Source organism: Plasmodium cynomolgi, chromosome 14 (genome assembly GCF_000321355.1).
Source record: "Plasmodium cynomolgi strain B DNA, chromosome 14, whole genome shotgun sequence".
Lineage (NCBI taxonomy): Eukaryota > Apicomplexa > Aconoidasida > Haemosporida > Plasmodiidae > Plasmodium > Plasmodium cynomolgi.
The window spans coordinates 1,800,450-1,812,481 of NC_020407.1; the positions used below are offsets into that span (position 1 = coordinate 1,800,450).

Below are 12,032 nucleotides of genomic sequence, written 5' to 3' on the forward strand. Positions count from 1 at the left end.
TTTTGCTTCAACATATGTAGGTTTTACCCCTGTTAGGTGTTTAAAAGTGACCCCAAAATTTAGCCACTTTACGTTTTTTTTTTTTTTTTTTTTTTTTTCCATTAAGTTGAAGAGGTTGTCATTAAGCCCCCAAGGTGTGCGCGCACTTTTGCGCTTTCAAAATTGCGTACAGGGTTTTGTTTGTGAGGGTCCCTGTTGCTTGAGACCACCCCAGGGTGCAAAGGAGCCCGTTAGTCACCTTTGGCCATGCCTTGCAAAAAAAAAAATGGCAAGAAGTAACACCAAGTGGTAAGAACTGACACAGCTCGACATGATACAAAATGGTAAGAAACCCGAAACAGTTTTCCTAAGAATTGCTTAAAGAGCTCCGCAGCTATACTTTTTCCATGTGTACGCATGTGCTTAACCCTAGAGTGTAAACATGCAAAAGGTCCTTGTGTGCCCCACTAGGCAATGACCTACTGACGATTAAATCGAAAAGTCCCTCTTCCAGGTTTGAATAAAATTCCCCCCTCCCCCCCTGTATGCTTTTTACCCATTTGGCTCCCTTGCCAAAAAAAAAAAAAAGAGAGAACCCCCACGCGAAGAAGACTAGGAGGGCGGCACACAAGGTGAGCCTCTCCGCCGAACATTTTAGAGAAGCGCTAAAATGTGAGCGCACGGCAGGGAAGCAGTAGTAACAAACCACAAGGACATAGCAGTAACGCGCCACACGGACATAGTAGTAACACACCACACGGAAGTAGCAGTAGCACGCCACAATTCATGCTCCTTCCAGCCCGCTCACCTTGCAATACGCTCCACCCCCCACAGTAAGTCATTCCTCCCCGTTTTTTCCGCCAGCATGCGACACGGCACGGTGTTTACGCGGATGGGGTGGCCCCTCCACACGTACATATGATTATGTGCATGTACCTCCGCATGTGTACCTCCGCATGTGTACCTCCACATGTGTACCTCCGCATGTGTACCTCCACATTTGTGCCCCCCTCCCCCCTGGCCCAGGCCTAACGGCACCCAGTCCCCCACACGATGGTGAGCAAGAAAACGATAGAAGCGCGAAAGGCCTTCTACGACGAAGACGTGGAGAAGTCCAAGGAAGCCCATGACTCGTACCATAGCCTAGATAAACATGGAGAGCAACACAGTCTAGATAGAGACAATTTGAAGACGATCATTTTTGGAAGTCTCGATGGAATCATTACCATTTTTGCAATTGTCTCCGGATGTGTAGGTGCAAAAATTACACCTGCACAGGTCATAATTATTGGAGTAGGGAATTTATTCGCAAACGCAATTTCGATGGGCTTTAGTGAATATACCAGCACGACTGCACAGAGAGATTTTATGTTAGCTGAAAAAAAAAGAGAAGAATGGGAAATCGAAAATTGTCCATCTGAGGAGAAGCAAGAAATGATTGATATATATATGAACAAGTACAAATTTGATAGTGAGGATGCAAGAAATCTTGTCGAGATCACATTTCGAAATAAAAATTTTTTTTTGGAGCATATGATGTCAGAGGAGTTGGGACTGATTATCACTCACGAGGACAAGAACGAGTCATTAAAAAAAGGGTTCATTATGTTTTTAAGTTTTTGTATTTTTGGAATGATTCCTTTATGCTCCTACGTAGCCTACACCTTTTTTTTCGAGTACACAGATTATAATACCTCCTTCTTCGTTGTTTTTGTGTCCACCCTGATTACACTCTTCATCTTGGGGATATTTAAGGTGGGCACGGCGTGGGCAGCTCGACTCCACATACGTGACGGGAAGTTCACGTGTAGATGTGCATGCGCTCAGGGGAAGCGGAAATAACTCCCTCTCAAGTGTGTCTTCTTTTCCACCCCGTTCACCCGCTTTCATGATCTTTCACGCTCTTTTTCCATTTCTTTCACCCCTTTTTCCACCCCGTTCACCCCTTTTTGCACCCCTTTCCCCCCGTGCAGTCCCAGTTCACCAACCAGAAGCCCATCCACTGCGCCCTCTGCATGGTCTTCAACGGATCCATTGCCGGAATGGTCCCATTCCTCCTGGGAATTTTGCTTAAAAACAACATCGCCGACTGATTGGGACGTTAGACAAATTGAAGAATTTCCCCCCCTGCAGATTTATACAACTCTGCGTTGTTCTTTCCACGCGGTGGGGAAAACAGAGGACCCCCTCGACAGGCCTCTTTTCCCTACTTGCGCAGTGCATCATCATCGCCCGTTTTTTCATCCCCTAATTTTTTTCCCATTCTTTTTTTGTCCACCCGTTCGTCTCAGCGTTTATTTTGCGGCGTCACTTTTGCGGCGTCACCTCTGCGAAGTTGCTTTGCGGCGTCACGTTTGCTCTGCCAATCCTATACACCTCTTCCCCCGTGCCGTACTCACGTTTATGGTAGTCCTTCCTGCCAGCTGGCCCCCCACCTCAAAAGGGGAAAATTTCACATGACATCCATTTTGCATCGTGCCAAATATTTTTACAATCGAATTTTTCTGTAAACAAATTGCGTTGATGCAACTCTATACAACACAACATCCCTCCAGAAAATGGCAAACTTGAAAAAAAAGCGCTGGTGCGCAGGTGCTCAAATACGTGCAGCAAGTTGCCAATGGGAGGAACCTCTCATTTTTTTTTTTTGCGTGCCAAAAAGGGAAAAGTTGACCAGCTCACGTGATACACGATTATTTATTTATTTTTTTTTTTTTTTTTCACGTCATATGGAAGGTCTGTTTGGTCTGCTGATCATCACTCCGCTTCCTACATTTTTGTGTCCGCCATGGGGAGAGCACGCGGTAGGCGGGCACATCACATATGCATTGGTAAGCGTAGGCATTCACTTTTTCATAAGCGCGTACATTTGTGCTACGTAAACCAAACCGGGGCAGGCAGCCATGCATACATACATGCATACATACATGCGTACATACATACATGCATACATACATCTCCCTGCGAGTGAACGCTACTTGCATAGGCGAACTTTTGCCCACCCGGGGGGGATGCGAATTTTTTGAAAAAGGGAGGGAAGGAAGCCATAACACCACTCCGCTGCCGCTGGTGACTACTCCGCTGCCGCTGGTGACTACTCCGTTGTGGACTGCAAAAGGAAGAAGAAGAAAAAAAAAAACCTTGCAACGTGTTTTCCCTTTTTAAACACATAGGCTGGGCAAAAATAAATTAGCAACGCGATTATGCCGTTTGGTCATTTTTGCTTCCCATGGGGTAGATATATGCAGAGGTTTCCACATCCGTTTTGTATCCATTTTGAGCAAGCTCAGCTGAAAGGAAGAAGAAAGGGTCGGTACAGGACGGCTGCGAGAGTCTGAAAAGTGGGGGAGGTGGTAACCAAAAGGAGGGTCAGACAGTTCGCCTTCCTTTCGATTTTGTCAAATCGTTCCTTGCCAACGAATAGGCAATTTAGCCAGCAGCGCAGTTATTCTTGAGAAGCCATACAAAAAAGGGCACCTCGGAGGAACGCACAAAAAGGGAACCTTCAGTTTAACTCACTTAATCGAGATGCGTACAAGAAAAGGAAGAGGCAAATACTATGTATGAAAAAGAGCTAGGTGCATCACCCTTTGCGTGTAGAGCTCCCCATCTGCTAGGCAAAGTGCGTTATGCTGATCATCCTTGACGCGGAATAGTTCACAGGGGGGTTTCGATTAGTTCTGGTATTCTTTGGGGGTACCACTTGTATAAGTCCCCCTAAAAGAGTCGCTAGGGGTAGCATTCGTAGTTGCGTTATAAGGCTTCTTCTTCCAGCTCAGTGTGATCGATCGCCTGCCTCGCGGCACGTTCTGAACGTAGGACCCCGCAGCGAATCTACGCCAGTTCAACTGTGTCCACATAACGAGATTTACAATCTACTCCCCGAAAAAAAAAAGGGAACCAATAAAAATACTTTAATACGTACGAATGCGCTTGTGGGGGCACCCCGATAGGCACACTAATTGACAACCCCACGCGAAGAGCACACAAAATGAGCAAAGACTTGATGAACGGGTCCATCCTGCACTGCCTGGAAACGGCTAGTCTAGGGATGCCCCTAGAGGTGTGGAAGACAAGGATGTGCGTGTACAGGAACGAAAACACCATCAGATCATTCACCAATATTTACAACAAAGGGGTTGGTCAGTTCTACGCTGGTTTTTACGCGAAGATAGTAGAGAGCTCATCCAAAGGAGCAGTCCTGTTAATATCAAAAGAACACATGATTACATTTTGTAATAATTTGAATATAAACCAAACGACAAGCGGTTTTATCGGTGGAGCTACTGGAGGCATTTGCCAATCCTTTGTGATGACTCCATGTACCTTTTTTATAACTGCCAGCATTGACAAGAAAATTAATTATAAAAAAAAACTGGTGGATATTTTTAGGAACACAGGATTTACGACCTTGTATAAGGGGAACAGTGCCATGTGCTTGCGCCAGGGGACGAACTGGGCCAGCCGGCAGGGCATAACTGAGTGGGTCCGCAACTTATTCATCGAGCGGAAGAGGAAGGCGGGGGGGTCGCGCCAAGCGGGGGGGCAGTCAGACAGGCAGTCAGACCGGCAGGCAGACCATCAAGCAAACCGGCAAACACTCTTCAAAAATGATGCTATGGATAAGCGCGGCCAAGTTCATCAGTCCACCCCGACGAAGGACACCCATTCGTTAGACAAACGGGGAGATGCTGCCCATGAATTATCCCCCACGGAAGAGCTCCTTTGTGGTGTCCTTGGAGGAGCCCTCTCTGTCTGGAACAACCCCTTCGACGTGATCCGAGTGTACATGCAGAATAGTGCGAATAAAAATATCAAGCTGACGTTCTTTCAGTCATTTGTTAACCTTTACAGGGAGGGAGGCATCCTGTACCTCTACAAAGGGGTCATCCCTCGATGCTTCCTGTGCATTTGGCAGACCCTATTTATGGTTACGGGGATAAAAATTTTGAACAAATATTGTTAGTGGGGGGTGTTCTTCATTCTAGTGGTCAAGCGGTAGGCCACCTGACAAGCGGTATGTAGCTACCCCTACGCGCGAGTTTGTAACTACCTCTACACCCGAGTTTGTAGCCACCTCTACACCCCAGTTTGCACCTTCCCCATCGCACTCCTTGGGGTTAGACCCATTTGGCCCCTTCCCATAAGCCTAATTAATTGGTGCCACTGCTGGTCAGCTGTTACCCAACCGGTTAGTCAACCATGCATGCAGGAAGACGCACAAGACATGGGTCCGCATTGATGACTCTCATATGTAGAGTCACCCCGTGGAGGCAGAACCCACGGTAGGTACACACAGTTGTGCATCTCGCATGGGATTTATTAACTATTTGGGAGAGACCCATCAGGTGAAGTTTTCGACCGACCGCTGTTTTGACTTATAGGAAAAGGCATGCACTGTAGGTATGCACGAAGATGACACGTGGGGAGGGCGCCGCGTCCTCTAAGATGTACACGCTGAGCACGCGAAGGGGAGACTACCCCCCCAGGGAAGAGCTGCCTTGCCCTGGAGAAGAGCCGCCTTGCCCCGGAGAGGCGCTGCCTTGCCCTGGAGAAGCGCGGCCTTGCCCCGGAGAGGTGCTGCCTTTCCCCGGAGAGGAGCAATTAAAAAAGCTTTTCATTTCGTAGAATCTTTTTTTCTTAATCTCGTAGGCTATCTTCTTTAACAAATTAAAGTTTTTGGAGTCTCTCTCCGCATAAATATCTTTAATGGGAGGTCCCTTTTTTTTCTTGTGGATGAAGAGTTCATAGTTATTCTGTTCCTTTAAGGCTTCCATATTAACAGGTTCAGGCATGGCACAGCCTGAAATTTTAGATATGCGTACACACTCCCCATGCATCATGTACCTCCTCTTAACCACTGTTGCCTTTTTACTTATAGGGTCTAGAATGGCAACGTTGGTAATGTGTATCGGCATTTCTTGTGTTATAATTGACTCGGTATTTTTCTTTGTGACATTCCATGCAGATTTTTTCATATTACATCCATCAACTATTACAGTGTTTCTTTTTGTGTTTATGTTTAAGACGATACCTTCTTTGTCTTTATCAGGACCATAGAGTACCTTAACAAGGTCTCCCACTTTTATATTTAGGTACTTGGATAGGTCTAGGTGCTTGGGTTGATTTCTTTCTCGCAAGGGGAAGGGGATGCTCAGCTCTTTGCTTAATTCCAAGAAGTCCAACTGCCCGTATTTTCTCTTTCGCTTATCGAGCCGCTTGGCCTGCATAAAGTACTTCACATACCTGGACATGTTGGGGGCGGGGGGAGCGTCGAGCTGGCCAAGTAGGTAGCCGTGTGGATATAGAGGTAGCTACGGAGGTAACTGTCAATTGGCTAGCTGGCCACCCCCGCGAGAGTGAGCCTGGTTGCAGTTCCCCCCAACCTACTCTCGATTGTGCGACAAACGCGATGGGTGCCTCTTGCAGTTGGGTGCTTCTTGCAGTTGGGTACCTCTTGCAGTTGGGTGCCTCTTGCAGTTGGGTGCCTCTTGCAGTTGGGTGCCTCTTGCAGTTGGGTGCCTCTTGCAGTTGGGTGCTTCTTGCAGTTGGGTGCCTCTTGCAGTTGGGTGCCTCTTGCAGTTGGGTGCCTCTTTGCAGGGATGCACATCTCCCTGTTGCGTCAGAGCGTGTAAGGTATAATTGGAATACGCATCTGAGATGAAGGTCTCGCACTGCAGTTCTACGAACCGGTGTGTGGGGTGATGGAAGGGCCCTTTCCGAAGTAAGCTTCTCCCCCCCGTGGTGTGACTTCTATTCGCTTCTTTGTCCAGCAAAGAAACCAAAATGGTTTTCCACTACCCCCCTTGAGGAGTTTTCCTTCTGTCGTGCGTTAACTTAAAACACACGTGAGTTCCTTCCTTTTCCTTTCTCTCATCATTAAAATGTGTTCAGTTTTGCGAGAGCGCGCGCTTCTCCAGATTTTCTCTTCTCTTTCTGCACTTTGGTGTGGTACCTTTCGTGTCCCGTTTGTGTCGTGTACCTTTCGTGTACCTTTCGTGTACCTTTTTTTTTCCCTATACTTTTTTGAAGAATAGCTAGCCGTTGCTGCACGCCGCGATAATTTTTTCCAAAGCGGAGAAAAATTTATTGGCGCCAATGCATTGGGTAGGGAGATAGGGACAAAAAAAAAAAAAAAAGGGGCACGTACTGCATAGGAGTGACACGCGTTAGGAGTCATTCCTCCACAGAGAGTGATTGAGTGTACCATGCGCGATGACTTCCTATAGGCACTACCTCCATAAATAATGTCCCCACGCATAACACGTCATTGCACCAAAAAAAAATTAACCAATCAGTTATGTGCATGTAGAATGTTGAGATAAGGCCAACCCTGCCCACATATTTGGCTACCTCACACTGGGGAAGAAGGGAGACCTTTCCACCGGTTCTTCCTTCTCCTTCTTCTTCTTCTTCTCCTGCTGCTGCTGCTGCTTCTCCTCCTTTTTTTTTTTTTTTTCTTAACGACATTGCGTTGCATCGAGTAGAAGTATAACTATATCCACGTAGATGTAGGAACAGAACGTATAGATGCACCTGCTATGCCGATCATACTTGTGCATAGGTGAGTTCGATTTATCTGCTCTTTGCTTCCTCAGCCTCGGCCTGAGATAAAGAGTGACACATATGTTATGCTATCCACCCCTTCGACTTATCATGTTCAAACGAGGGGACCTCAGTGAGGGGAAGCATTGTAGCCTAGATAGCGTTGGCACGTATGAGGAGAGAAGCTGCACGTCGAGTGAAGCAGCGGTTAAGGATGCTCAGTTGGTAGGTGCAAGTGGGAGTGAAGACCAACGAGAGGGTCGCAATTGCGTATTGAGTATTAGTCCTATGGACAGTAATTTAGGGTTAGGGTTGTTCAGGGCCCAGAATGGTGTTGAAGAGAATGGCGGAAGGTGGAATAACTACGGAGATGGGGATGACCATTTGGCCTACACAAGTCAGCCTAGGTCTAGCTTTATCAACAAGGATAGCATATTGCGTTATAATGGCATTAGCATTTCTGGGAAGGTCGAAAAAATGACGGATGGTCGGACCAATGCAGGGGTACTAAACCGTCTTAGTGAAGAGTCGTGTTTGGGGAAGGCCCGCCAAGACATCTCGGAGAGCTGCTCCACGGAGGCACCCCCCGCTTGTGCTATCTGTAGGGAGGCGAAAAGGGGTGCAGTCAATGGAGTGCGGAGGAAGGTGATCAAAAGGGTGGAGAAGAAGGACCACCAGGGGAGCGGCGGTGATGGGGGCAGGAGTGACACCAATAGGGGGGACACCAATCGGGGTGACCCCCCCCCGTGCGGAGCAACGAACGCAAGGGTGCAGAGACTCCCCGAGAAAGAAACGAAACGGATGACACAAAGGAGGCACAAATGGCAGAGATAAGCAAAAGCATTAATCACATTTTACAGTCATCCAATGTGCCCCCAAGAGATATACTCAAAAAGACGAGTCAAAGATTTTCGGATACCTTTCTGTACTTAACAAAAGGGTACCATATGAAAGTAGGAAAAGTTATAAAAAAATCCTTGTACAAAAGAAATTACAAAAATAAATCTCTCATCAAAATTAATGGCATTCATATTTACTCATTATGCAAACATCATTTATTACCATTCGAAGGAGAGTGTACGATTGAGTATGTCCCGAATAAATATATTATGGGTCTGTCCAAATTCTCAAGAGTTATTGACGTTTTTTCGAGGAGGTTACAACTGCAAGAAGATTTAACCAATGATATTTGTAACGCTTTGGGGAAATATATGAAGCCAAAATATATTCATGTAAATATTGTGGCTAGGCATTTATGCATTAATATGAGGGGAGTGAAGGAACACGATGCGACTACTGTGACGGATGCGTATTATGGGGTTAAAAATGATACACGTGCGGATCAGGCGGGGGATGGACTTACGTGCGCCCCCTTCCATGATGGGAACCAACTGCCTCGCGAAGATGTGGCGCTGGTGCGAAGGTGATCATGGCGTTATCCGCTCGTGCGAAGTGTCACACAAGTGTGCATTAAGAGACCGTAGAAAAAGGCCCCTTCCAACTGCTACTACATATACCACCGTAGCCATCTTTGCTACTTATATCCTTTCCACCACATAATAACAGAAGATATTCTCACGCTTTTATTAAAAATGATCTATTTTTGATAACAGAAAAAGGGGGTAGCAACTCCGTGCACACATGTGTGTACCTAACCGCATGCGCACAGACGCGTAATTCGTTTACACTTTTAAAGTAACGTGGGTTCAAAAAAAAAAAAAAAAAAAAATTAAAAAAATTATTCATTAAAAATGCTGGAAAGGAAAGGTACGCACGTGTGGGCGAGTGGGACGTCGGCGCATGGGTAGGTGACGGTGGGGAGAAACACAGCGGCATGCGCGCGCCCTACAGGTGCGTGCATACGGGCATGCATATGGGTACATAGGGGCATGCACATACGTACATAGGGGCATGCACATACGTACATAGGGGCATGCACATACGTACATAGGGGCATGCACATACGTACACACGGACATGCATACACACGTACTTGCACATGCGTACGTATCAAACAGCGAATTACTTAAAAAAAAAAAAAAAAATGAGCCTATATACACATGCACCCTTCCGTATGTGCACATATGTACAAACAAAACTTTGACAGGGCGTTTTGAAAGCTCTTCTTTAAATTGATTAAAAAGGGGATGAGATTGAAAAACAAAGGAGGGGGTTAAAATACGAGGAGTTAGTGTTAAGGTCAACGTGGAGTGATCCCCCAACCAGGCAAATGGGCAACTGTTCGACGTTAATGCATGTGTGTGCCATGTTAATGGTTTTGTGTGCCATGTTAATGCTTGTGTGTGCGGTGGTCTGGTCCAAGTGACCTTTTTGGATGTGTACTACTAATCCTTTTGCACGTGAAGAAAATGGCCGTTTATTGATTCCCCGTTTGTTGTGGCGCGGAGAGCCGTACGTAAAATTCTCGCGGGCAGAGGCGTTCTCCAGTGCACCTTGGTACCGCTAACTAGCTGCGCTGTTTCGACTGTTCCTGGCTTCGAGCACCTCCGCAGTAGCCCTAGAAAACATCTCCTGGCGCCGATAACCCGCACATGTGGCTGCTAACCGTGTCCTTCAGAGCCGCACAAGCCTAGTCGTCGAGAGAAATGTGCGTCAAATTGATGCAGTTAATGTTCCCGCATGCCATGGTAAAGGCCTTCTTCGGCTTTTTCTGCAGCTCCTGAAAGCTGGCTTCGTCTACAAGGGGGGGGTTGGGCGCATTTTGAGGGGCCACCGTGCAGCACGAAGGTGCAAATAAAAGTCAGCACGTGCGTGTGCATGCGTATATATACGCTCATGTGTGCACATATAACCACGCTGAGGTGCACATATATCCACGCTGAGGTGCACATGTAACCACGCTGAGGTGCACGTGCAACGAACTTAACCTGCATAGAGAAAAATGAGCACTCGGTTAACATACGTAATAGTTTCTACGTTGTCATTCCCCTTTTTCACCGATATGATGGGGCAGTTGTCGTTTTTGTTCTTCTCTCCGTACCAAAAGACACACGCATAATCATCTCCTAAAATGGGGTCGTCATTTTTGGTGATGCCGTTTGCGATTTTGCCTGAGGGGGTAAGGGATGCACGAAGGGGGGGGTTATTACAATTTGGTCATCGCGCGTTGCAATTCGGTCATCGCGCGTTGCAATTCGGTCATCGCGCGTTCTAATTTGATCATCGCGCGTTCTAATTTGATCATCGCGCGTTCTAATTTGATCATCGCGTGGCCGTTAAATGGGCGCCTAGGGGAGAGCGCTTCCGCAGGTGTTCTCGTCAAGGGGTGGTGGTTTTTCCCTCCTCTCCTCCTTCCGTACATAAAATATTTTGAAGTTGCTGAGAATCCTTCCAGTATTCCTTGGCCCTGGGGTGCACGTAATTCTCCCATGCTCGACATAGGAGCAAAATTTCATTGGTTGATCTTTTCTCCACTTGATCTCCTACTTTGGACAAAACCTGAGATACGTTGTTACTGGTGCTATCCTGATCGGAGGGGGGTAAGCGAAAGACGGTGTGTTTCTACGCAGGTGTGTATGTGTGCACCTTTCCGCGCGCGTTACGGTGCAGCTGCGCCATTTCCGCTTGTCCCTTGTGGTTTATGAATATCCACCAGCACGGCCACCCGTTTGTCGACAGTACACCCGCCAGTGCGGCCACCCGCGTTTCCACCAATTTGCTGTCGATCCACCCATGAGTTGTTATTTATTTTTTTTTCTCGGTTACGTCGTACGTCACATTGGAGCTTTTTTTTTCCTCCTTTTTCGGCGGCTTTTCGCCATAGATAAAATCTAAGATGTAATCAAAAGGAGACACTGAGCAGTATTGGCAGTTGAAAATATCCATTTTATTTTTTAACTACTACGTGGCTTGCTTGGAAGGGTTAAAAAAAAAAAGGGTTGTAAATTTCAAGCAAAAAAAAAGGGAACGAGCGGAATAACCATGTTCAGAGTAAACGTACGCGTGGATGCATGCATGTTATATGTGAATGAAGAGAACTACGCGTGTATGCACAAGTGTAGGTACGCACAGGGACTCGTATGTCTATGCGCACGAAGATGAACTAAATTTTGTAAAGTTTTTTTTTTTTGGGGGGGGGGTAACTTGGAAAAATTCGAAAAAAATGAAAAATTCGAAAAATTTGAAAATTTTGAAAAAAATGAAAAATCTGAAAATTTTGAAAAATTCGAAATGTTGAATGTTCAATTCTGAAAATGCTCAACTCCTTTAAATGTTGGAAGCATTTCAAATTTTCCAAATTTTCAAAACTTCGAAATTCCAAATTTTCTAAACTTCGAACTTTTCGCGATTTAAAGGTTTAAGCGACTTTAAATCTGAAATGAACGCGTTGGGGAAAAAAAAGAAAAAAAAAGGAAATAAACTGAGCAATTTTTTTTATTTTTACCGAAATATTCTTTCCATTTTTAGTGGCGTTTTGTCAAGTACACAATCGTATTTTTTTATCCTTTCACCTTTTAGACTTTTTATGGGGTATTCCAATATGCCTT

At 46.1% G+C, this 12,032-nt stretch overlaps 5 protein-coding genes across 5 annotated transcripts; 3 read left to right on the plus strand and 2 right to left on the minus strand.

Annotated features, from left to right (window-relative positions):
* Positions 1-1,032: 1,032 nt before the first annotated feature.
* PCYB_144940 (integral membrane protein conserved) lies at positions 1,033-2,149 on the plus strand (the record flags this gene model as incomplete). Its single annotated transcript, XM_004224965.1, has 2 exons — positions 1,033-1,734; positions 1,953-2,149. 2 exons carry the CDS (start codon positions 1,033-1,035, stop codon positions 2,070-2,072), a joined length of 822 nt encoding a protein of 273 aa, XP_004225013.1. The 3' UTR covers positions 2,073-2,149.
* A 1,821-nt stretch (positions 2,150-3,970) lies between these two features.
* Positions 3,971-4,940, plus strand: PCYB_144950 (mitochondrial carrier protein; the record flags this gene model as incomplete). Its single annotated transcript, XM_004224966.1, has 1 exon — positions 3,971-4,940. A coding segment is annotated over one exon (970 nt), but the record flags the coding sequence as incomplete, so codon positions are not given.
* Positions 4,941-5,456: 516 nt separating this feature from the next.
* PCYB_144960 (50S ribosomal protein L24) lies at positions 5,457-6,233 on the minus strand (the record flags this gene model as incomplete). The annotated part of the gene is made up of 1 exon (XM_004224967.1): positions 5,457-6,233. One exon carries the CDS (start codon positions 6,231-6,233, stop codon positions 5,457-5,459), a length of 777 nt encoding a protein of 258 aa, XP_004225015.1.
* Positions 6,234-7,635: 1,402 nt separating this feature from the next.
* On the plus strand, positions 7,636-8,270 carry PCYB_144970 (GTP cyclohydrolase I; the record flags this gene model as incomplete). The annotated part of the gene is made up of 1 exon (XM_004224968.1): positions 7,636-8,270. A coding segment is annotated over one exon (635 nt), but the record flags the coding sequence as incomplete, so codon positions are not given.
* Positions 8,271-9,858: 1,588 nt separating this feature from the next.
* PCYB_144980 (hypothetical protein) lies at positions 9,859-11,386 on the minus strand. Its single transcript, XM_004224969.1, has 4 exons — positions 11,251-11,386; positions 10,845-11,010; positions 10,413-10,595; positions 9,859-10,221 (listed from the first exon to the last, which is right to left on the minus strand). The coding sequence occupies exons 1-4, from the start codon at positions 11,368-11,370 to the stop codon at positions 10,115-10,117; spliced, it is 576 nt and encodes a 191-aa protein (XP_004225017.1). The 5' UTR covers positions 11,371-11,386; the 3' UTR covers positions 9,859-10,114.
* Between the last annotated feature and the right edge of the window lie 646 nt (positions 11,387-12,032).